General features: G+C 35.9%; 3 protein-coding genes across 5 annotated transcripts; 2 read left to right on the top strand and 1 right to left on the bottom strand.

The window, feature by feature from the left end:
- Positions 1–9,186: 9,186 nt before the first annotated feature.
- On the top strand, positions 9,187–12,578 carry LOC131661402 (pentatricopeptide repeat-containing protein At1g77360, mitochondrial-like). The gene has a single exon (XM_058930939.1). The coding sequence runs from the start codon at positions 9,369–9,371 to the stop codon at positions 10,809–10,811; it is 1,443 nt and encodes a 480-aa protein (XP_058786922.1). The 5' UTR covers positions 9,187–9,368; the 3' UTR covers positions 10,812–12,578.
- Positions 12,579–16,550: 3,972 nt separating this feature from the next.
- On the bottom strand, positions 16,551–20,580 carry LOC131661400 (uncharacterized). Of its 2 annotated transcripts, none has more exons than XM_058930937.1 (5): positions 20,438–20,580; positions 19,197–19,355; positions 18,228–18,279; positions 17,897–17,963; positions 16,551–16,891 (listed from the first exon to the last, which is right to left on the bottom strand). In XM_058930937.1, exons 2-5 carry the CDS (start codon positions 19,350–19,352, stop codon positions 16,789–16,791), a joined length of 378 nt encoding a protein of 125 aa, XP_058786920.1. In that variant the 5' UTR covers positions 19,353–19,355; positions 20,438–20,580; the 3' UTR covers positions 16,551–16,788. The 2 variants fall into 2 exon arrangements, with proteins under 2 accessions (XP_058786920.1, XP_058786921.1); XM_058930938.1 differs by having other exon boundaries at positions 19,197–19,358; positions 20,438–20,532.
- Positions 20,565–25,155, top strand: LOC131661399 (uncharacterized). Of its 2 annotated transcripts, none has more exons than XM_058930936.1 (7): positions 20,565–22,300; positions 22,665–22,720; positions 23,277–23,549; positions 23,650–23,886; positions 24,033–24,152; positions 24,276–24,322; positions 24,573–24,703. In XM_058930936.1, exons 1-6 carry the CDS (start codon positions 20,674–20,676, stop codon positions 24,309–24,311), a joined length of 2,349 nt encoding a protein of 782 aa, XP_058786919.1. In that variant the 5' UTR covers positions 20,565–20,673; the 3' UTR covers positions 24,312–24,322; positions 24,573–24,703. The 2 variants fall into 2 exon arrangements, with proteins under 2 accessions (XP_058786919.1, XP_058786918.1); XM_058930935.1 differs by lacking the exon at positions 24,276–24,322 and adding an exon at positions 24,919–25,155 and having other exon boundaries at positions 20,580–22,300; positions 24,573–24,701.

Here is a 25,155-nt window from a genome sequence, read left to right as displayed (position 1 = left end):
TCGTCGTCTTGTTTCTTTTTCTTGTTTTTATTAACGCATTATGCTTTTAAATAAAATAAAATAAAAATTATTTTGCATTATGCTTTGCATGATTGAAACGTGGTGGTCGGAAGAAAAATATTCACACTTGTAACATCGATTGATTAAAATAAATTGATATCACAACTGTTCGTGCAAATGATTTTGAAAATAATTATGATAAAAACTGAATATATTTAAGATTTTAACTTATCTGAATTTTTATGTTGACATAAATTTTAGAAGAATTTATAAACCAATCATTCTTTATAAAAAAAATTAATAATTTATATTAAATATTTTATTCATGTTAAAACTAATTTAATATAATTATTTATTTATTATAAAAAATAGCTTATGTAATATGTGTAAAAGTCCTTTCATTTGATCACACAAAAGTCTTTCATGATAGACGAGGTATAATGTCATCCACGTAAGACTCCTTGACCGCCAATTTATCAAGATGGATATCTATTTTTTAAATATGTTGTCCACTCCTTGGATGACTCGGCTTGTGAGAATGTGGAAAGTGATGTGTCCCTGTTCACAACGATGTGAAGAGTGGGTTAGTGGGGATTGATCACATTCTTCAGAATAATAGAGGATTGATTCAACATTCACCTACATAATTCAACAAATGGTTCCAGCTCTAAACCAAATACATCAGCACAGCAGTGTCACAACACAAGGCCACACGATACTCGATTCCATCTCTGAATCCAACATAAACCATCAATAATCACTAAACTCAGTTAAAAACAATCACTAACGTATCAATCAACACTAAATAGGATTCCACACTAAAAATTGATACTCTATAGAACCAAACAATTACAGCAATAAAACTTTGTATAAGAAATTGAGTTGAAACTAATCGAGTATGTGTTGTCAGCCTCGCCAGGCGCCACACAGCTCGTTGGGCGAGCTCTTGTAAGGCGAAGTCCATCCTCGCCGGGCGAGTTCACAAAACCAGAACCCATCTTCTCTCTGCACAACTTGTCGGGCGAGCCTCTAGTCTCGCAAGGCAAAAACGCACGAATATGTAAACAAAAGAATATGATTTCCCACTATTGGAGCTCCCCAAAGCTCTGATTTTGATCCCGATTCACCCAGTTTGCGTAGAATTCATTAAAGATATACTACACCAAGATTAATACTTCACATAGTCACTGATTTTACCTTCAATCCACCAAATTGACATGAATTCAAGTCAAACAGCAAACACACATTAATGGCAACAACATAAAAAATCCATAGAATTATATTATGCATAATTTACAACATAAAAAAGAGCATGAATCTCCTCCCAATGACAAAATTCATAGAATTATATCATGCATACTTCACATAATCATATCAATAACAACAAAATTCATACCAATTCCTCTCAAGGACACACAAACATCAACAATGGTGAAAAAGATGGAAAACCTATTGGAGCGTGAGGACCCCTCTTTACCCTTCATGCAAATCACACTCATATAAGAGTAGTTCCCAGTTTTACCTTAATTTTCCAACAGCAAGTTCTCTAATCAATGGCTACTTCTCTCTCAAACATTGTTTTGCACTCTCTCACAAAAACTCTTATTTCTCCTAGTTGCTCAATTCACGTACTCATACCAAAAAGTTTCACTCATCCATTTTTATTAAAAAATCTTATTTAATATTTTCATAATCACACCTTGGCCCCCAACTTACTTTTAATTATTACCATTTTCCTCATAGTTTCTATTTTCCATTCAATTTCACTTAAATCTCTATTTTCTATTCATTTTAATTAATTAAAATTAACCGTAAAATTTAATTAAAGTTTAATAATTTCTACACACCTCAATAAATCTCAATAAAATACCCAAGCACACAACTAATCAATTAAAAATAAATTTTCACTCAATTAAAATAAAAACACGAGAAACGGGGTGTTACAACTCTCCCATACTTAAAGAATTTTCGCTTTCCAAAATTACCTGAAGGAAACAACTATATATATGAATCCTTCATCTGACTTTCTAGCTCCCACGTCACGCTTCCACCAGCAGGTCCTCCCCGCACCACCTTCACCAAGACAGTCTCTTTACCCTTTAGGTGTTTCACTTCTCAATCCTCTACTCTGAAGGGAGATGCCTCAACGCTCAAGTTCTCTCTAACTTGCACATCGTCCCTTGAATCACACGAGACGAATTAGGAATTTAATTCCGCAACTAAGACACATGGAATACATCATGAAGAATCAAAAGAAATAGTGGTAAGGCAACTGGGTGGGCAACTTCTTTGACTCTCTGGAGAATCTGATAAGGACCAATGAAACGAGGTGTAAGCTTGTGCGATTTCAATGCATGACCAACATCATTCACTAAAGTGACTCTAAAAAAGACATGGTCACCCTCTTGAAACTATGAATATTTCCTCCGCTTATTATGATAACTCTTATGTCTGCTCTGTGAAGTTCTCATATTCTCTTGAATCATCTTGACCTTTTTAATAGTATGTTGGATAATCGTTGGTCCAAGTACAACACTCTCACCGCACTCATACCAACACAAAGGCGTCTGAAACCTTATGTCATACAAAGCTTCATACGGAGCCATTACAATACTAGAATGGAAACTATTGTTATAGGTAAATTCGATCATGATAAGTAATTATCCCAGTTACCTCTCTGCTCCAAAACACAAGCTCTCAATAAATATTCCAAAGACCCAATAGTCCTTTCAGTCTGACTGTCTGTCTGGGGAGGCTAAGCAGAACTCAACTTTACTTTAGTTCCCAAAGCTTCTTGTAAACTCTCTCAAAACTTCGATGTGAACCTCGAACCTCCTAGAACAATACTCGAAGGAATTCCATGCAAACTGAAAATCTTCTCAATATAAATTTCAGCTAGCTTTTGTAATGGATAACTGGTCTTTATTAGAATAAAATGAGCCGACTTAGTCAATTTGTCCATAAAAACTCAAACTGAATCACTTCCTTTAGAAGTATTAGAAATATTGGTCACAAAATCCATTGAAATTTTATCCCACTTCCACTCAAGAATACTCAATATTTGCATCAATCTAAACGGTTTCTAATGCTCAATTATCTAACGAAAAGTTAAACAAGAATATACAAACTCTACAATCTCCTTCTTCATGCCTTGCCACTAAAACATCTTGTTAAGGTCTTGATACATTTTAGCAACTCTGAGATGAATAGTCAAACTACTCATGTGACCTTCTTCAAGAATTCTCTTCTTAAGCTCTAGCAATTCTGGCACACAAACTCTGTCTGGAAATTTCAAGATTACATTCTCATCGACCTTAAAGTCCACTTCTTTTCCTTGGTTAACTAATACCAAGCAGTGAACCAATCCCACATCCATCTTCGGACTCTCTCTAATTTCTCCAAGAAAACTACTTGTCAACTTCACCATACCCAACTTAACACTATTAGGAGTCACTTCACACACCAAGCTAAGACCTCAAAATTGCTCGATCAAATCAAATTCTCGAACCATAAGCGCCAACATATGCAAGGACTTCCTACTTAAAGAACCTGTTGTTACATTAGCTTTACCCAAATGGTAACTCAGCCTAAAATCATAGTCCTTCAAAAACTCAAGTCATTTCCTCTACCTCATATTCAATTCCTTTTGATCAAACAGATACTTCATACTCTTATGATTGCTGAATACCTAAAACCTTAAACCATACAGATAGTGCCTTCATACCTTAAGCACAAACATTGCAACTGCTAACTCTAAGTCATCGGTAGGATAATTCTTCTCACGAATCTTCAGTTGTCTCGACACAGAAGCCACAACCTGATCATTCTACATAAGTACACCACTTAAGCCCATCCTCGATGCATCACATTACACAACAAAATATTTCTTCGCATTTGGAAAAATCAAAACTGTCGCCGATGTTTACATCTTCTTCAGCTCTTGGAAACTTTCTTCGCACTAAAAACTTAACACAAAAGCTTTATCCTTTTGAGTCAACTGATTTAAAGACAATGCTAACTTTGAAAAGCCCTCAACAAGTCTCTTATAGTAACCAACCAAACCCATAACATTTTTGTCTCAGAACTGACTTAGGAGTCTCCCATTCTAACATTGTGTCCACCTTAAATGGATCAACTGCTATACGACCAATGAAAATCACATGACCAAGGAAACTCACTTATTGCAACCAGAACTCACATTTGGACATTTTGGTATATATTTGATTCTCCTTTAAAACCTATAACACAACTCACATATGTTCTGTATGCTCTTCGTATATTTTAGAATATACCTAAATATCATCGATGAACACAACCACAAACTTATCCAAGTAATGATGGAAGATCTTGTCATATATTCCATAAACACACATGGGGCATTAGACACACCATAATGTATCATTGAGTACTCATAATGACCGTATCGAGTTCTAAATGCAGTCTTAGGGATATCTTCTAACTTTACTTGAATTTGATGATAACCAAATCTCAAGTTAATCTTATTAAACACACAAACACCAACCAACTGATACATCAAGTCATTGATCATAGGAAGAGGATACTTATTCTTAATAGTAACCTTATTCAGTTGTGGATAACCAACCCATAATTTCATGCTTCCATATATCTTTCTTCTTAACCAATAATACTGACGCTCCCCACGATCAAGCGATAGGTCTGATAAATTACTTTTCTAACAGATCTTCTAACTGCTTCGACAACTCATTAAAATTTAAAGCAGACATTTTATACGGTGCCATCGACAAAGGTCTAGTACTAGGTACTAAATCTATGGCGAACTTAATTCCTCGCTCAGGTGGCACTTCACTAATATCCTTAAGAAAAAGATCAGGGAACTCACACACAATATGTATCTCAACACTCGCAACCTCGCTATCCATTCTCAAGGAAGCAAACAGCATGAGCATCTGATCATTATCCTCCAAAGACATCTTCATTTGAGGCAGAAACAAGAATCTCGAATCTGTCATATCTTCGAGTTCGAGAAACATCACAACCTCATCCAAAATACTACACTTCTGCAATCAACGACAAGATGAACCAACCCTTCACACGTGAAACATCTCAGAGAAGCAGAAGCTTCTCCCTTATTTGTTTCAATCCCGCTCCTGCTGACAAGCAGTTAAGAAACTATAAGAAACGAGCATCGATATGGTTTCACACATATAACACGTACTAGGGAACAAATAACATCACAAAACCATGGTGGATAGACTAACCTTCTCCGATACCAACTATGTAACACCTTAATTCCCCGACACACATTTTATAAAATAATCAGAGTTTACTTTTACCAATAGGATGTCACACATTCTCAGCATAAAACATTTGCACAACTTAAACAAATCACAACGGAATTTATAAAGCACCTTTTAAACAACATATCACTGTCTCAAATAGAATTAACTTCAAATTGAATAAAATATTGGTTTCATAACAATTTAATAATAAGCATAATAAATAAATAACAATCACATCCCTTGTGTTACACTATCAGAGCGACACCAAGTACTAAACAGAATGCAGAAAATAATAAACAAAGAAGGCACGAGCCATCTTCCATACACCAACATCTAAGGTTTCCCAGTCTCTGCCTGAGTATCTGCATCATAGGCGTAAAGCCAACACAACAAGAAAATAGGGGGTGAAAATACACTTAAAATTTGTGAGCGGTGCAAAAGAACGCAGGATAGATATCAACAACAATAATAATCAACAATCAATTATTCACACAACACAACGACAAGCAATTCACAATGCAGGTATGTATGCAATGCAAATCAACTACTCGACTCTATATGAATGTGGTACCAAAGTTTGGAAGTTCGGAGGTATGTTACTGAAATCATCCCATCGTTGATCACATCTCTAAATTAAACGACACGCCATCAGTTCCATCTATGAACCTGGAAACATCAACACCTAAATCATACATGATGCATTAATGGCAATTAAATATCATACGAGGTTCGCCTCAATCTTCACCTGCATAATTCAACAATGGTTCCATATCTGAACCAAATACACCAACATAATAGCGTCACAGCACAAGACCATAACAATCGAATTCGTACCAATTCCTCTCAAGGACACAGAAACATCAACAATGGTTAAAAAGATGGAAAACCTATTGGAGGACGGTGACCTCTCTCTACCCTTCATAAAAATCACACCCATATGAAAATAGTTCCCCCTTCCCTTAATTTTCCAGCAGCAAGTTCACTAATCAATGGCTTTTTCTTCCTCAAACCTTGTTTTGCACTCTCTCACAAAAGCTATTCTTTCTCCTAATTGCTCAATTCACGTATTGAGACCAAAAAGCTCCATTCATCCTTTTTTATTGAAAAACCTAATATAATCTTTTAATAATCACACCTTGGACTCCAAGTTACTTCTAATTATCACCACTTCCCTTATTTCCTCATAGTTTTTATTTTCCACCCAATTCCACTTAAACTTTTATTTTATATTTATTTATTTAATTAAAATTAACCATAAATTCTAATAATTTTTACTCAGCTCAATAAATTCCAATAAAATACCCAAACACATAATTAATCAGCTAAAAGTCAATTTTAATCCAATTGAAATAAAAACACGCGAAACAGGATGTTACACTAACAAGTCTTAATCACTAAAGGTTGTCAGGTATTGTACTTTTAACAAGCACAATTGGCATCCATCGTAGGATCCAGTAAAAGTAACATAGGTCACACTCATTAATACTCACTATTCGTTTTCACCATCTTCCCGTAGAGGAACAACAAAAGTGGGCTTCTAAATTACAAGGATTTAATTTTGACATTTTTTTACAAACTTGGTAAATTGAATCTCTTGCTTGATGCTTTAAGTAGGAATATTTTTTAAGAATCTTTTTCGTTAACCTTATCCTCACCAGTTATAGATCTCTTAACCATGCTCCTACTATTTTATGCAAAGGACACTGAAGGTTAGAAGTTGGTAGAATAGATGGAATAACATGACAGTGAACACAAGTTGTACAATTTTCAAAAGGACTACTGTACTACAAAGATATAATTTTTGTACCTAACATTCAAGGGTTTCGCAACACTGTACTACTTGAGTATCGCTACACTCCTACAACAAGCCATTATGGTGTTAAGGCTACCCTTGCATGTTTGCTAGCTTCTTTTGCTTGGCCTGACCTCTATCTAAAAGTAAAGAACTTTGTCAAACACTACTCCATTTGTCAACATAACAAATAACAAACACAAAAAAGAAAGGGTTGTTACACCTCTGCCATATGTGATCGTTTTACCAAGTTCATGCATTTCATTGCCTTGTCGACCAAGTTCTCAACTAAGGACCTTGCATTTCACTTATCTGTAGAGATTTGTCACATGCACGAGATTCCCAAATCAATAGTCCTTGATTGCAACCTCTTGTTTCTTAGTACTGTTTGGAAAAGATTTCTTTAAGGTCCAAGAAACTACACTCAGATACAACACCTCTTATCACTCAAAAATAGACGAACAAACAAAAGTTGTTGATAGATCTCTAGAAACATACATTAGATGTTTTATAAGCGATCATCCTCGTCAGTTGTATAAGTTCCTTCATTTGGCCGAACTTTGGCACAACACCACTTTTCACTTTGATATCCAAATGACATCAGTCAAAGCACTATATGGTAGTGACCCCTCCCTAATATACAGGAAAAAACAACTGATGTGGACTCCTTAGAAAATTTTCTGCAGCAACGTCATGATATTTTAACCAAGCTAAAGGAGAACTTAAAAAATAGCAGACTTTAAATGAAAAAGCAAGCTAATAAAAAAAGAGTTAATTTTACCTTAAAGCATGGACACTTAGTTATGTTATGGTTGCAGACATGCCGACAACAAACACTTACTAAAAGAGTTTCTTAGAAGCTGACAAAACTTTTTTTTCATTCAAAGTCATCAAATGCGTAGGGGAAGTAGCTTATATGAAAGATCTTCCATCTTTTTCATGGGTACATCTAATAGTACATGTCTCATAGCTAAGACCATATTTCAGTGTAAATCTGGCTAAAGAGTTTCGTCCTTTCTCCATTATTTTTTTTTTGTGAGAAGATATAGAATAGGATGTCCATAAAAATATATGTCTTAAAAAAGGGAGAAACATTCAATGGACGTGGTTCAAGGAAACAAGGAAGAATGGTGGAAAAAAGAAGAAAAAAGCAAGAAAGGAGAAAGGGAAGAAGAGAAGAATAAGTAATTTGAAATTGGAGTATTACAAAAAATGAAAGTGAATTAAATCTAAAAGAATTGAGTACGAAATGAATTGATTCTATAAGAGAATTTCTCACCCCACCTCTTGGATCTCCCATCCACTATTGATTTGTCAAAATTGTCCCTCTGCTTCCGTAAATGTACCTCCGCAGCATTTAAAAAAAAAATAGTTTTGTGCATCTACGGAAACGTTTAAACTTGGAATAATTCCAAATTAATTGGGATAATCCCAAATTAATTTCATGAAATCTTTCGTAGCTACATCTACGGAAGATCTTGAAAATAGAGTGTTCCGTAGATGTACATACGTAACATTCTGTTATATTTTCAAATCAACTACATTTCACTCCTAAACTCCAAATTTTATAATTAATTTGGGATCTTTCAAAATTTCACTATGTTTTAACGCTTCCGTAGATGTACTTACGAAAATAACCAAATTTTTTGGAAAAAGTACTTTCAGAGGTACATCTACGAATTTAGGAGGCATAAATGAAATTTTGTCGGATGACTAAGAAATTCAAGAGGCGGATTCAAATTTTCTCTTCTATAAATTTGTTTTAGCTAAAAAAAAATTTAAAATGATTTATGTATGAGTTGAAGTTAAATTCACATAGAGATGAGTTGAATTGTAAATTTTAATATAAAAATCACAATTAAATTAAAAAAATATTATAAATTCTAATTTTGATTAAAATCAATTTTAGAGATCAATCTAATTCTAATCTTTACATCTCAAAATTATTTCAAAATAAACTTTACATCTTTAAAATAGTTTTTAACTCTTCCAAATTTTTTTTTAAAAAAATACTATGGTAACTTTAATTTAAAATCAATTTTTTCTCTCCTAATAACCAAACAAACAATAAATGATTTTAATTTAAAAATCAATCATAAACTACTGTTTAGCCATATCCCATTTTACAAAAATCATTTTTCATTCCAAACAAACAACCTTCGCAGACTTGTGTCGCTGTGTAAGCACTTTCGTTTCGGCTTCTTCAGTCCATAACAGTGGCATTAGGGTTTGCAGATTTTCAACTCCCTCATACTCACAACCTCCAAATGTCACAATTTCCAATTCCAATTTAACCATTCCCAAGCCATAGCACAATGATTAAGGTTTCCAACCATATAAATTTTCCACTCCTCAAATGCGCAGCGTTCGCCAAAATGTTAAGCACAAGCGACCAAATTCCAGATTTTGCAGAAGTAACAGAAACTGTATGCAACGTTATGATGTCTTCTCCCACAGTCACACTCGACACCGCTCTTAACCAAACAGGGGTTAGGGTTTCTCCAGAATTAGTTGAAACTGTCCTCAAGAGGTTCGAAAATGCCGGAATGTCGGCGTTTCGGTTCTTCGAATGGGCCGAGAATCAGCGAAACTACTCACATTCGGTAAGGGCGTATCACTTGATGATTGAGTCTTTGTTAAAGATTAGGCAGTATCAGATTGTGTGGGATCTTGTTAATTCAATGAGGAAAAAGGGTATGGTAAATGTTGAAACTTTTTGTATTATCATGAGAAAATATGCTAGAGCTCATAAGGTTGATGAAGCTGTTTATACTTTTAATGTGATGGATAAATACGACACGCCGCAGAATCTTGCGGCTTTTAATGGGCTGTTGAGTGCTTTGTGTAAGTCTAAGAATGTGAGGAAGGCTCAGGAGATTTTTGATAGCATGAAGGGACGGTTTGAGCCGGATTCGAAGACTTATAGTATATTGCTTGCAGGGTGGGGAAAGGAACCGAATCTTCCGAAAGCAAGAGAGGTTTTCGGTGAAATGGTTTGTGCGGGGTGTAGCCCTGATATTGTTACTTATGGTATAATGGTTGATATTCTTTGTAAGGCTGGACGGGTTGATGAAGCTGTCGAGGTTGTTAAGGATATGGATGATAATAATTGCAGGCCGACTTCGTTTATTTATAGTGTTCTTGTTAATACTTATGGAGTGGAGAATCGGATTGAGGATGCTATTGATGCTTTCATGGAGATGGAAAGGAATGGAATTGAGGCGGATGTTGTGGTGTATAATGCATTGATTGGTGCTTTTTGTAAGGCGAATAAATTAAAGAACGTGCATAGGGTGTTAAGAGAGATGGAAAGTAAGGGTATTGCTCCGAATTCAAGGACCTGTAATGTTATCATGAGCAGTTTGATTAGTCAAGGAGAGACTGATAAAGCTTTTAGTGTTTTTCGCCGGATGATTAAACTGTGTGAACCTGATGCCGATACGTATACGATGCTGATAAAGATGTTTTGTGAGAAGAATGAAGTGGATATGGCTTTGAACATATGGAGGTATATGAAGTCAAAACAGTTTGTCCCAAGCTTGCACACTTTTTCAGCCCTTATCAATGGACTGTGTCAAGAGGGAAATGTTGTGAAAGCATGTGTTTTGCTGGAAGAGATGATAGAGAAAGGAATTCGACCATCACGGATTACATTTGCAAAGTTAAGACAGTTACTTATAAAGGAAGGGAGAGAAGATGTGCTCAAATTTCTGCATGAGAAGATAAATCTTCTAGTTAAGGAACCTTTGTATGATTAAACCATGGAAGGCTGCTCGCAGTTGGAGTAAAGAAAAATTTACGAGCACTAGCTGTGTCTCTTAACTAAGAACGGCATCTTTTGAGGGATATTGGATTTTTAAAGCAGGCGCTGTTGAAGACATACAGAGGCTATGCACCCAGAGAGCTGGTGTGATAGTGGTTGTTGGGGATAACAACTTACAAGATGTATGTGTAATTTTTCTTCAGGCAACTTAAGAAAAAAGGATTGTAAGAGGATTGTGTTCTTGAGTTTTGGTCGAATTTTTATGATCCACAGACAAAAGGAACCAACCCATGATAGAACTCCATTAAATGCATTGCTCAGATTCTTTTTGTTGTTTGTATTAATCACATCAACTAACATCTGTTTGATTTCCTATGGGGTGGATTCAGTTAGTTGTAATAAGATAGAAGGCAAAAATGCACATGTAGAGATTGGCATGGCCATTGATATGTTTTTTTTTCTTCCGGGGATTGCTTATTACACCCCAATGCATTGATATGTATAGCAAGAAAGGAAGAAGATGGACAAGGGCGGGAAAGGAAGAGCAAAAAAGAGAGAGGAGCACCATAACAGAAGGGACACAAAGTCCAAGGGGAGTGAAGCAACTAGAGGGGTGCGGAGAAATTCCACGCGGTTAAAGACTTAGGGCTGAATGCAGATGCTGTTCTCTACCAGTTTATTTTTAATTTTCATCTTTTCATTGTTCATCCTGCAAGGAGCCATACTCCATCCATAACATTGTCATACTTTTTCTTCTTTTACTTGTTACATTACATATGGTAAGAAAGGGAATCACCCTCTGTTTTTAAATAAATTTAATACAATTTTATGTTCACTGTTTTTTGAGTTACAAGTTCTTGTCAAATTAGTATCAACATGATACAGTTTCAGCAACAATTGATACCAAGATTCCTACAAAAGACAATTTAGCCCGAAGGAGAATATTATCCAATAGACAACTAGGCTGTGTCGGGGAGTGTGGGAGAGAGGAATCGGTATCTCATATTTTCTTTGAGTGTCCAAAATCTGCAGGTGCGTGGAGCCTCATTTGTAACTGGCTAGGAGTTCATTCAAATCTACACAATGATGGATGGCAACATCTCGAACAGTTTGAAGGTCTGCTTGGTACTCAAAGAAAGTTATCCTTGAAACTGAGAGTTATATGGGCTGCTTGTGTGTGGTGCATATGGAGATACAGGAATAATAAAGTGTTTCGGAACGAGGAAATCCAACTGGAAAAAGTGGTAGAAGAGGCGAAGATCTTGGCTTGGAGATGGCTTAGATTAAAATCTAAGCTTATTGCTGACGATATAGTCGCGTGGTGCAAGAATCCTAAGGCGTGCTTCGGCATTCTTGATGATTGAGAATGTCGGTGTGTGCAGAGACGGTTTTGGTTCTGCTATTTTGCAAGGTGCTTAGAGTTTCTCCTCAGCCGTATGTATTTCCTTATCAGTGTTGGTTTGTGGCAAGGCAGATCCGGTGCTCAGTATTCGTTCATCGACATATCGCATTGACAGAAGTGAAACTTGGTCCACGCCAAAATTTTCCGGTCTGAGGCTGATAATTTCTGTTATGTATAATGTATTTTGATTCTGCTGGTATGCTGTAATTAAGGTGATGAGCTGTTATATAATTTGGCTACTGATATGCTTTGGCATATTTGCTGTTTTGGCTGCTGTATCCTGGTTCTATTTTTGTACTCTGGCTAATGGCCTGGGCATTTCTTATGCCAAGCTTTAATGGTAATGTTTTTGCTTGTTTCAAAAAAAAAAAATTGATACCAAGATGAAAATGCACAATTGAGTTTTTGCATGGCGTAAAGCAAGATGGTTAAGGTGGACTAGGAGGTGGGGAGATGACAAACGAGAGAGGGAAAATGAATGGTTCTATATGATAGGAATGTTAAAATTCGAATCGATCTAATTAAAAAATGTGTAAAGTCGATTTGCAAAAATTGCATAGATATAGTTTAATTTTTATTAGTAAAATATAATACATTAATAAATGAGTTTATGGTTCAATCATAGGTTGAACTTGATAAAGGTTGTTGTAGTGATTTCAACATGGTTTGCAAGTATTTGACTTCGTTATTTCTCTTCCATTTCCGGGTTGTGTTTTGGATTTTTTTGCGTATATTTAAGGAGATCGAAAAACAACTATAAATACTTTGAATTTGTGTACATTTTAAAATTGTGGAATTCATATATAGAGAGTTTAAAAAATACATGGTTTGTTTTTGGGAATTTGAATGATTATTTTCTCGTAACTATTTGTAATATCTTGTAACAATTTTTTGAATTATAGTGAATCAGAGAGTTGCTCTCTCCCCCAAAATAAATCGAATTGATCGAGCTGGGTAAACAAATTTCTATATTATTTGTCAACTATTTTAATTGCTTGAAACCATTTATTTTAGAAAATTTCTTTACCCACCTCCCTATGGGTGGTCACCTCCTGCGAAAAACCAAAACTACCCCTGCTTCGGAAGTTCATTTCCGAAAGCGTGTTTTTTAAAAAAATTGACTTACTTCGGAAGTTCATTTCCGAAACAATTATTTCGGAAGTTCACTTCCGAAATACTGCGATTTCTGCAGATTTATCAAAACACTCCCCCTCCCCCAATCATTTATCCTAAATCAAAACAAAAAGTGGCAGAGGCGAAAATTTGTGCAAACAGAATTCCAAAGCTGCATCAATGCTCCAATCACACTGCTAAACAACATTCAAAAGCCCTCAATCCTAACACTTTGTAAGTTTTGAAATTTTTAGATCTATTATTCAAATGCATGTTATTTAGGGTTTTAATTGCATAAATGATATATGGCTAGGTTGTTAGTAGTATTTAGGTTGTTTAGAAGCATTTTGATTTGGTTTGAAGGTTGATTTAGGGGTCTGCCATGGAAGTTGCAGGAAATTGCATCGCAGGGGTGTTTCGGAAGTTCATTTCCGAAAACACCTCCATCCCAGTTTTCGGAAATGAACTTCCGAAATATATCAGAAGTTCAAATTTTTTTGTTTTTTTATTTTGTCTCGCATATTAATCGATTTCAATTGTTTACAGGAACATGTCTTCTAGAGAGGGCGCTAAGGGAAGAAAGGATTCTTCAAAGAAAGAGGTGAAAGAGGTGAAGGAGGTGAAGGAGGTGAAGGAGGTGAAGGAGAAGAAGAATGTTTCGACCGGCTCTACTTCTCGTTCCCAGGGGGCCCGGGGCCCGGATGCTCAAGCTCAGTCTTCAGGCGTGAGAGTCGTGATCAACGCTGATGGTTCTGAAACTGAGTGGGATGAGGATTGGTATAATTATCTTCATTCGGAGGAGTTCGCTCGTCGGGAAAAATAACGTGTTTTTTTTTGTTTGATGTGTATTTTGTAACGCTCGTCGGGCAGAATAACATGTTTTTGTTTTGTTTTGTTCTGATTTCGGATTGTATCGCACAGTGTATTTGTATTGGATTTATCATGTTAGTTTTTGGAAGTGGTAACCGGGGTCGGAACATATGACGGATGAGGTGGATGTCTGGAGGAAGTAGAACTGGAGATACGTCCACCACGAGACAAAGTAGCCAATCAATGTAAGCTATAGTTTATGATTATCATCTGGGGACGTCATTTCTAAAAAATCAAGATTAAAAATAATAAGATTTTTTTTCCAATTTTTTGTAATGACGTCCCCTGATGATAATGATAAATTATAGCTTACATTGATTGGCTCCTTTGTCTCGCGGTGGACGTACCTCCGGGTCTTCTTCCTCCGGACATCCACCTCCTCTGTCATATGTTTCGGCTCCGGTTACACCTCCTCCGTCATTTGTTACTTTCAGTTGTACGTATTTTTATTAAAATAATAAATAAACCTTTTGAAATTTGGAAGCCTTTTTTTCTCCCCACCACTCTCTCATCCCCACCTACCCGTGTTTAACAATATGTAACTTTAATTTTATGTAATATTATCGTTGTAATTTTCACCCGATTAAATAAAGCGAATTGTTCATTTTCTTCTGTCCAGACCTATTTTCGGAAGTGCATTTCCGAATTCCTCCAAAGGGGGTGCGCTCGGAGATGAACTTCCGAAACACCACATTTTCTGAAAAATGACTTTATTTCGGAGATGCATCTCCGAAATCAATATTTTATATTAAAAAAAACACGTTTTCGGAAGTTCATTTCCGAAAAACACATTTTTTCCAAAAAAAAGTACCGTTTCGGAAATGAACTTCCGAAACAAGGAGTATTGTGGTAAATTCACCAGGGGTGGGCAAGAAGGTTAGGAGGTGGGTGAAGAAAAAACCTTATTTTATTTGTCTTTGGTTTTTATATCGTGTGTTCACCTCATCAAGAAAATCATTGATTTCCTTTCTCTGTCATCATTGTAGGATTTTTTTCTCTCGAACAGATGACCATTGTGAGGGGTGGGTTTGGTGGAGACAATGCCACTGCCGCCACATTTTGTTAATGGCCAAAAATACCACTTAAAGTAGAGTATGTAATCTAAGCACAAGTTCTCGTGTTTCAAACATTTGTTCTATCACTATACTTCAAGTTATAGAATCTGATGGACACTCACTCACGTGATCCTTCACCAAGGACAAGATTATTTTAGGAATGTATTTTTAGACCTCAAATTAGTACATAATATTAGACGGTTATTATGTCTTTAGTGGTGGTAGTTGTGTGTTTATGTAAAGAATAAAACGAAGAGACTATAAAAAAAAAGGAAAAAGACAAAGGTCATTGAACACTTTGGATCTTCTCCTTCATTTTTCTCTCATTCCCTCTCCATCCTCTCTATCTCTCTCTTAATTTCATTCTCTCTCTTGATTATATTTTGTTTTTTAATGATGAGTGAGAGTAAGATTAAGAGAGAGATAGAGAGGATGGAGAGGGAAGGAGAGAAAAATGAAGGAGAGGATCCAAGTCCGGTTATTGAAGAGTTATTAAGTGATTATATAGATGGGACATAAGCTTTTTAAACTTAGAAGAAACTGTATCTTTTTATTTTCAGTTCCCTTGTATATGTTATATTATATCTCTGATTTAATGTAATTGTCCAAAGATTTTTCAATAAAAGTTTTTTTTTTTGTTATTTGGTATAATTATTATTGATATAGTTTCTATCCAGTTTCTGATTGAGATTGAGGAGCTGAAGAATTTGTTAGTAAAAAAGAAATGTGAGTTTGAGAAATAGGCGAGAAAGGGAAGATGCATTTGGAGAAGAAATCTAGGATTTTGGATTAAGTAATAAGATCATAAAGTAAAAGGAACATGCCTCAGAAAGCTAGGATTTTGAAATTTTAGGGATCAGAATTGCAATAACCAATGGTGGCAATTGGATACCTAAGCTCCATCATCGAATAACTCCACCATGGCGACCTTTACTATGCTGTAACCACTCATGCAAACCCATAAGCTTCTATCTCCTTAGTTTAGAATAGAAGGAAGGGGTGCAATGCAAGGGGAGAGAAAATAAGTGGTGTGGAAAGGTACAAGATATGTGGGTAAGCTCATACATACTTATCGCTGCCTACTACATACATTTTTGCAAATTCAAAGGATATATCAACATGGATTCAACTGTTATCAATGCTATTCCAGACTTCAGAATTGCAAGACCCGTACAGACTGTGAATCACTGAAAGCAAAGGGGCTCAAGTCCTAAGTGTCAAAGGTTTACTTAGCGAGAACTAACCCTGAAAATTCATTTTATATGAAACATTGATCATGAGTAGTTCAGATCCCTTGTAACCAACCCATTTCAGCATTCACTATCTGGCCAAATAAACAAGCCCGCTTGTGATAAAATGACCGATTGAATTTTAGTTAAATGCACATCTTTCAAATCATACCATTATACCATTCTAATTGTAAAATGGAGTGTCAGATAATTCATAAAACACTCATCTTATAAGTTGTGATACTAGGGTTGTAACTAGGGAAAATTCTCTATATCTGCCCTGACAGTAAGCATACAAAATGATTAAGCTCTCCCACTTTGCTTTTTAGTTCTGGAGTCAGTTGTTGAAACCGCTAATCCAGAGAGCTTGTTAACCTCATAGAGCAATACAGCCGAGAACAGGAAACTGCAACAAACATTAGAAGAATATCAACAATTATTTCATAAAAAATACTAATTGAAACAATTTTATGGTTTTTAAATAATAAAGTATCCACATACATCCTGTTACTCTGCCAGACTATAACAATGCCAAAATACTCTGCTAGTTAGTTGCTATACTTTATTTTATCTTTTTACTTTACAAGGCCCTTTTGATTCCATTTTAAAAATGTGCTGTTGGAAACAGAAACATCCTTCTGATTTTCAGCAATTTGCAAAATCAGAAATAGGCTACACTCTGCAATTTACAAAAGCTTTAAGTTGTCTATTACTTTATTTACCTAAAAGCACATGATATCATGGTGTTGCCTGTTCTTTTGTTTTTTACAATGTATTGTACTATTGGTTACACCACAAAGAAAATCTAGAATTCAATGTTATTATACAAGAGCTTTAGAGGAATAAAAATTTACAACAGTTTATTTTATTATATAATGAGGGGAGGAGAAACATGAGTGCCAGAATCAATAAGAACATGTTCCTAAGGTTAACCAACACATTACATGTATTACTTAAATGTCAAATATCAGACTTCATTTCTATTACAAGCTGATTGTCATATATTCGGTATCACAGTGAGTTTGTCAGAATCACACCGAGCCACCGTGATTTTGCAAAAGGTATGATGTGTTCTTTTTCAATAAAAGAAGTCAGTATCACATGTCATTTTTCAATAAAAGAAGGTATGAAATGTTCTTTAATAGTATACAACTAATGCATTATTTTATTATATGTTGATGGTGCTTTAAAAACAGTCATTGAGAAGGCTTGACGGGAATATCCCACTTAATTAATGGTCACTTTGCACCAGTTAGATCAGAGGGGAATGGGCATTTAATGTGTTTCTTTCTTCTCCCTCATACTATCTCCTTTTTTTAAGAAAGAAATACTTAAGATATTACACTTCCTAGTGAGTTTCTTCTTATTGTTCATTAATAAGTGGGAGAGAAGGGCATTGTGCGTAGCATACCATGTAGTGGTGCATACTCGGTGGACAGTGCTTGCAGCAATCAAAGCAACTACTTCTGCAACTATGACTGCAAAATAAAGACCCTGTTTTCAGTTTTTGAATTATACAAAAAACACAACTGGAAGCTTGGGCATGTATGAATAATATATAGTGACATCAAAAGGAGCAAAAGAATTGAATACCCTGTGGCCTTCGCATATTTCACACAATTCTCAAATTTAAAAATGTAGATGTTTTTGCAACATATCACTTAATATTCATTCTGTTTTACTTTGAGTTTGATTAATGAAAATTAACTATTTGTCATCAACATTCATTATCTTGTACTTACCAGCACCCCAGCCAGTTTTTGCACCGGCTGATTCCTGAAAATTTCCAATGAACTGCAACAAAATGTAACATAAGTGTGATTAACTTAAATCAACTTGAAATATTTTGCTTGAATAGATATCCTGGAAGTAATGCAAGTGACAGAAGTTAATCTAAGGGAGACTATATATATGGATAAAAATAGCATTCACAAATATCTTGTTAGCATGGGCTATAGGCCTACAGCAGTCCACTTAGAACTAATAAGCGAGTAAAAGATCCATTGTACTAAGTAGGCCTATATCGATGATTGATAGAGACCCAGGTAGAGGCCGTAAGTAAAAAAGGGATATTGTATAATAAGATTGGGGTAAAAATATATATTAAATAATGAGCAGGGTAGTAGGATGCTTAGTTGGCAAATTAATATGTCTTAGTTGTATAAACAATAGTACAGTAGGGATCATGCAAGACTATTGAGTGAACCATTATGGTTAGGCAAAGAGAGAGTTGTCTCCAAAACTAGGGTAGATTGTGACTCATTCCCTTGTACATATTTTCTCTCACCAACTACTGAATACACATACTATACTCTACTGTTTAATCTCCTTCTTTACTTAATTTTGGATAGCTTAATTTCGGGGTCCAATCAATGAGTGACCAAGGAACCAATGTACACAAAGACCAACCTATGGACTATGAAGTGATAAAAGTAGTAATTTTCCCGGTTTACAACAATCTTCTAACTTCAATCAACCAAATGGTAAATGGAACTTCTCATAGGAACTGGAAAGAAATATGCAGTACACATTTTGATATTCTTCATATCAGATGTCATAAAAACATTGCTTCATAGTGTCTAGTAAATGATATAATCACTCGAGAAAAACAAAGAATCATAAGCAAACTATAAGTGAAATTTAAAAGACAAGAAAATGCTCATGCAAGATTTGATGGTGAATCATGCGAAAAATATGGCTTCAAAACTCACAGTTAGGAGCACAAGAAATAGGAGAGAGCTAGTGAACCCTCCAAGTATTGTGTATAGTTCCGACGATGCAAGTTTCCCACGGTACATTTCTTGAAGTGAGAGGATAACAATGAATAAGAGAAAGGAATATGTCATGGAACTCCCAGACCCAGCCATGGCCTTCTTATAGCAAGTATATCAATGGCAAACAAAGAAACAACTGTTAGAATAGCCAAAAACCAAATATATCACTCAAGAAAGTTCCTAGCAGAAACTGAGCATAAATATATAAAGTCCCTTATACCAAAATTACAAAGTAAATTTCCATGAAACCAAGCAGGCTCAAATTTCCAGTGTCAAACATATATGCTATATACTATAATCTACAAGAACATTTTTTAATTAAAATAACCTACTAGAATTCTATAGTCAAGTTGAAAACTGGCTAATCTATGACATGATATTCAAAATTTCCTTTGATACTAAGACTGTGTTTGGATATCATAAAATGAACGGAGCGGAATGTAGCAGAGCAAAATGGAGCGGAATGAAGCGATTCAGAGTATAATGTAGCGGAGCGGACAGAGGATTACATTCTATCGTTTGTAAATTTTAGGACAGAACAAGGGAAATTCTTCATTCTCCCCAAATCGGAGGGGAAGAAATATGGTGGTAAGGGGGGGAATGAAATGGAATCCATACTGCTCAATTCCGCTCTGCTCTATCCGATTTTCAATAATCCAAACAATAGAATACCACTACATTCCATCCCATATCGCAACACTCCAATCAATTTCGTCAACCCAAACAAAGTCTAAAATCTTCACAGGACTATAATGTAAGGTCTTCATCAAGAAGAAATGGGAAAAGTCAAGGTCAATAAATTTCAAACATTCAGCATGGCAAAGCCAGACACTCTCTTCCACAAAAGGGAACAAAGAAGCCAGCATTATCAGAAGAGACATTGATAAATCAAAACACAAACACCAGATTTAGCTCACAAGCTCCGAAGCAAACCAAAAAAAAAAAAAAAACTCAACAACTCAAGCTAAGGGATCTAATAATGTTAGTAATACGCATCGATCTAAAGTTCTCAAAACGTAAAATAACTTAAAAAAACCCTAATTACAAACTTCTACGAGATCAAAATTCCATCAAATCAATAGAGCAATTCATTGTTCAAGTAAAAACAAAAGCAGCAACAAAATCAAGATCCAGCCATTTCATGATTCCCTTGGAATCTCAAAAAGTAGAATCCATACCTCACTCAGATCAAGAAGATGCAATTGCAACTTTCAGTTTTCAGATCTCTCTACCACACGCGATCGTAGTGTTTTAATAAAAACGCGCCCTTAGCTACATTATTCTACGGTGAATACCCGAGGGTAGTCTCGGTATTTAATATAATCAAAGGACAAAACCGTCTAATCAGTGAAATTTCTTATGCCAGTGAAACGACGCCGTGTAAACCGTTGTGTTCTCTATCGGCTTCGTTTGGATGGAGGACTTGCCGGAGTGCCCGGTGTGTCTTCAAAACTACGACGGCGATAGCGCGATTCCGCGAGTACTATCATGCGGCCACACCGTTTGTGAAGCTTGTCTCGTGGAGCTTCCGGAGCGGTTTCCGAACACTATTCGTTGCCCTGCGTGTACACAACTCGTTAAATACTCTCCCAAACAAGGTCCTTCTTCTCTTCCCAAAAATATTGATCTTCTTAGAATCTGCCTCCAACAAGACTCTTCATCTAAACATCAGAAATCGAATCATCAACGGTCTTTGATCGATTATGGATATTCCTCTCGGTTTTGGTCTGATGAGTTTTATGCTGCTTGGAAGGATTGGATTCTTCCGAACGATGTCGTTTCGGTTGAGGAGAATGGTTTTGGTAGGTTTAGTTCGGGTTCTAAGGGTAGGGTTTGCTTTGGAGTTAACCGAAATGTGAGTCTTGTTCCTATTGTTAGTTTGGTTCTGGTTAGTGATTCCAAGTTTAAGTTTAGTTATGTTGCTTGGGTTATTAAGTGTTTGGAGGGGATGAATGATGTTGCGAGGGAGGGGTTGGGTTTGATTCTGGAGGGTTCTGTGAGGCAGGGTAGGTTTTGTAGGGTTTATGGATTGTGGAGTGAGGTTGTTGGTGGTAGTTTGTATCTGGTTTGTGAGAGGCAGAATGGTAGGGTTTTGGATGAGTTTGGTGGATTGAGGAGTGTGAGTGGAGATGGTTTGGAATTGGATGAAGGCGGGGTTTGTAGGTTTGCGACAATTGCGAAGGGTATTGTTGAAGGTGTGATTGCTTTGAATTTGGAAGGTTTGGTTGCTGGATGTTTGGGAGTTTCCTGCTTCTCGTTTGATGAGCTTGGTGGTGTTTGTGTTGATTTGAATGAGGTGTTGGTGATGGGAAGGAAGATTGTGGATCAGGTTTCTGGTGGTGTGGGTGATGATTGCCAAGCCATGTGTAGGGATTTTTTGAACAATGAGCTTTTTGTTAGCCCGGAGGTTTTGTTTACGTTATTGCACGAGGGGATTATCAATCCAGAGAGTGGGGATTCAAGGTATCCAATTGGGTATGGCTCAGATGTGTGGTCATTGGCTTGTGTGTTGCTGCAGATTCTTTTTAGAAATGCACTCCCTCAGTTTACCTTGCAAAAGAGTGAAGAGAATGGCTTTGATGTCTCGGCTAGTTACATTTCTTGGGTGGAGAGAGTTTGTTCTGTTTTGGAAGAAAAAATTGGTTCCGAAAACCTCCTATCACTTAAACAAACTCTTTGCAAATGTTTGGACATCAATCCTGGAAACCGTCCAGATGTTGTGGATGTAAGGAAATGCATTCAAGATGTGCTAGTCAAACGTCAATTTGGTTTTCTGGGAGAAACAGAGGTCACAGTAAATAGGAACAACACAGGTCACCCTGTGATTCTTGCGAAGTTGTGTCAGTTGCTTCAGGAAAGTTCTAAGGGGCCGAGAGATCATGAGTTGCAGGTGAAAGTAAATGGTGGTGGTCAACCTGAGTTTCTTCAAGGTGCAGAAAATATATCTGACGAAGATTTCGCTACTAGCTTATCCCAGGGAATGACTGAGCTTATAGATCTGCAAGGCCATCTTGGTTCTATCACTGGTTTGGCTGTAGGAGGTATGAATTCCGAGTTTATATTCAAACACTGCAATCTCTATCAGTCATATTCCGTGATATAATTTGTTGCATGTCGGGATGATAAGATACTTTAACACTATTGTTACTAATGTGCAATTTGGTGTGGCACGTTTCTAATACCATCCACGCCTTTCCTTAAAATATTGTTACTAATGTGCAATTTGGTGTGGCACGTTTTATTGCAGCCTAGATTCTAGGCTCTTAATTAGCTTATGTGTTGATGTTGCTTCGCCTATTTTATGGAAAGTGTTTCACTTGTGGAGTTATGATTTGTTAGTATGTGTGGCGATCATGTAATGGAGAATTATATTTGATTTTAACATTCATTTGTTTAGTTTCACAGGGGGATATTTGTTTAGCTCCTCTTTTGACAAAACTGTCCGTGTATGGTCCTTGCAGGTAACACTCTTAAATCACAATTACCTAATAACAGTCTATTTGGCTTTCCAAATAGCATAATCTCATCATTCATTAATAATCTTTGCATGAGGATTTCATCATTAATTTTTTAGTAAATGTAATGAAATTAGAAATTTTCTTTTGGTACTTACTAGTAAATAGTTATTCAGGTGTTTTTTCTTTGGTGACACCAGTTAGCAGATATCTTTCGATAAATGCTAATAACACACTCGTTTTAGGACACACTTTGCTATTGTTGAAATTCATGTGGGTTCTACAAAGTTATATTGAGTTCCCTATAATTTGGTGGGACCCATTTCCTAAATAGTGGGATGGGATCTACTTTATTTCAATTAACAGGAAAGAGTTTGTTTAAAAGAGAGTGTGTTGTTAGCACTTCTTATATATACAAATAAATAAAAGGAAGTATAGAAAAATAGATGGACAGAATAATTTCACATTTCTATTTGTGATACTTATGCTTCCCTTTTCCTTTTGCTACCGAGTAGTATGGGTTATTCTGTTGACGAGTTTCATCGATGCAAATTTTATGTAGGACTTTTCTCATTTACATACATTTAGAGGTCACGAGAATAAAGTTATGGCTCTAGTTTATGTTGATGATGACGAAGAATCATTGTGTATAAGTGGTGACGGTGGTGGGGGCATATTTTTGTGGGAGATTGCTGCATCTCTTAGGCAAGAACCCTTGAGAAAATGGTATGAGCAGAAGGATTGGCGCTTTAGTGGTATCCATTCCTTGACTGCTTTTGGAAGTCTTCTCTATACTGGAAGTGGAGATAGGACAATAAAAGCTTGGTCAATAAAGGTGAGTATCATTTTCATCGTATACACATGTTGCAGCCTTAGACAAAAGCTTCTTTGCAAAGTGCATTTTTTGAGTTGTTATACTTACTACATTTTTCCAGGATGGAACTTTGATGTGCACAATGGATGGCCACAAATCTGTAGTTTCCACACTTTCAGTATGTGATGATGTTCTTTACAGTGGTAGTTGGGATGGAACTATCCGATTGTGGAGTCTTAATGATCACAGCCCGTTGGCAGTACTAGGGGATAATTTGCCTGGAGAGATGAAGTCTATCCTGGCTATTACTGTCAACAGGAATTTTCTGGTTGCAGCATATGACAATGGATGCATAAAGGTTTCTTGCTATTCTTGAACCGTGTTCCTTCCTATTAAAAGATTAATAAATTGTAGGCCTCTTGAAATTAAATATACACTTGATCTCCATATAATCGTCTCCTGGCATTGTTAGGTAACATCTCTTTAATTTTTTTTCTTGGTTAGGTCTGGAGGAACGACGTGTTCATGACTTCTAAAACATTGCATAGTGGTGCCATTTTTGCTATGAGTATGCAGGGAAAATGTCTATATACAGGAGGTTGGGACACAAATGTTAATATACAGGTAGAAATGCAAAATTTTGTGCTATGGTTTTGGGAATTACATGGGAATGAACTTAGTGAAGTCAGCTTGCTATGTTAATCATTTAAATTTGTGAAAACTCAATTGTGATTGTTGAATTTATAGGGTTTTTACATTAACTGGGAAGAGATAGTTACATGATACATTATAGGGTAAGTTTTAGAGTTTTACATTTACCGTGTTTACAACCATGATATTACCCAAGAAATGTGGAAACTAATCTTAAGAGGTAGTATATGATACTCAGATAAGAAACTAATCTAATGAGATAATCAAAATACCTTGCGTTAATAGATATTAGTAAACACTAACGTTGTATCTACAAACTGTGGTGTTTTATTTAAATATTTATTATTCGTTCAATTATCATAGAAATTCCTCAAAAAGAGTATTGAATTGTAGGAGTTATCAGGAGACGAGTTAGAACTGAATGTCAACGCATTTGGATCCATCTCTTCGGGTTCTGTTGTGACAGCTATATTATGCAGTCAGGGAAAACTTTTCGTTGGATGTGGCAACAAGTCTATCAAGGTATCCTACTTCTTTAATCATATTTGTTGTTAAACTGTGGCCTTAACAAGTATTTTTGTGGCACACACATGAAATATTGACAGAGATCGCATGCTTTGGTTACAAAAACTTTCCCATTACACCTGTTTACAACGTCATAGCTCCTTTTCTTGTTTCTTTTGTTTATGCCTATGAAACCCTCGAGACTCAACAGCTATTGCTAATTTGAATCCTGCAGGTTTATGGTGCTAAATAATAGTATGAATTTCGCCAGCTACAAGCTACAACTGTCTTCAATAGTTTGTTTGCTCAATATTCAGTCGAATGTTTAAAATATTTTTCAGATCTTGCTTTGTATATAATGATGCTCGGCTTCCTTGAGTACTTGGTAATTTGGTAATTGACAAATTATGCTTACAGAGTACTATAATGTACTGTACATAGTATTTAACTAATGTTATTTTCTTTTTGGGCA

The sequence above is a fragment of the Vicia villosa genome, linkage group LG3, assembly GCF_029867415.1.
Source record: "Vicia villosa cultivar HV-30 ecotype Madison, WI linkage group LG3, Vvil1.0, whole genome shotgun sequence".
NCBI lineage: Eukaryota > Viridiplantae > Streptophyta > Magnoliopsida > Fabales > Fabaceae > Vicia > Vicia villosa.
The sequence above is the reverse complement of the archived record's forward strand: the minus strand, read 5'-3'. Positions and strand labels throughout refer to the sequence as shown.

Coding starts and splice junctions, on each gene's coding strand:
- LOC131661402 (XM_058930939.1), top strand. CDS start 9,369: ATGATTAAGGTTTCCAACCATATAAATTTTCCACTCCTCAAATGCGCA.
- LOC131661400 (XM_058930937.1), bottom strand. CDS start 19,352: ATGGCTGGGTCTGGGAGTTCCATGACATATTCCTTTCTCTTATTCATT. Junction 18,280..19,196: donor TATTTCTTGTGCTCCTAACT/GTGAGTTTTGAA, acceptor ATTTTGTTGCAG/TTCATTGGAAATTTTCAGGA. Junction 16,892..17,896: donor CGAGTATGCACCACTACATG/GTATGCTACGCA, acceptor TGTTTGTTGCAG/TTTCCTGTTCTCGGCTGTAT.
- LOC131661399 (XM_058930935.1), top strand. CDS start 20,674: ATGGAGGACTTGCCGGAGTGCCCGGTGTGTCTTCAAAACTACGACGGC. Junction 23,550..23,649: donor TAAAAGCTTGGTCAATAAAG/GTGAGTATCATT, acceptor ACATTTTTCCAG/GATGGAACTTTGATGTGCAC. Junction 24,153..24,572: donor ACACAAATGTTAATATACAG/GTAGAAATGCAA, acceptor ATTGAATTGTAG/GAGTTATCAGGAGACGAGTT.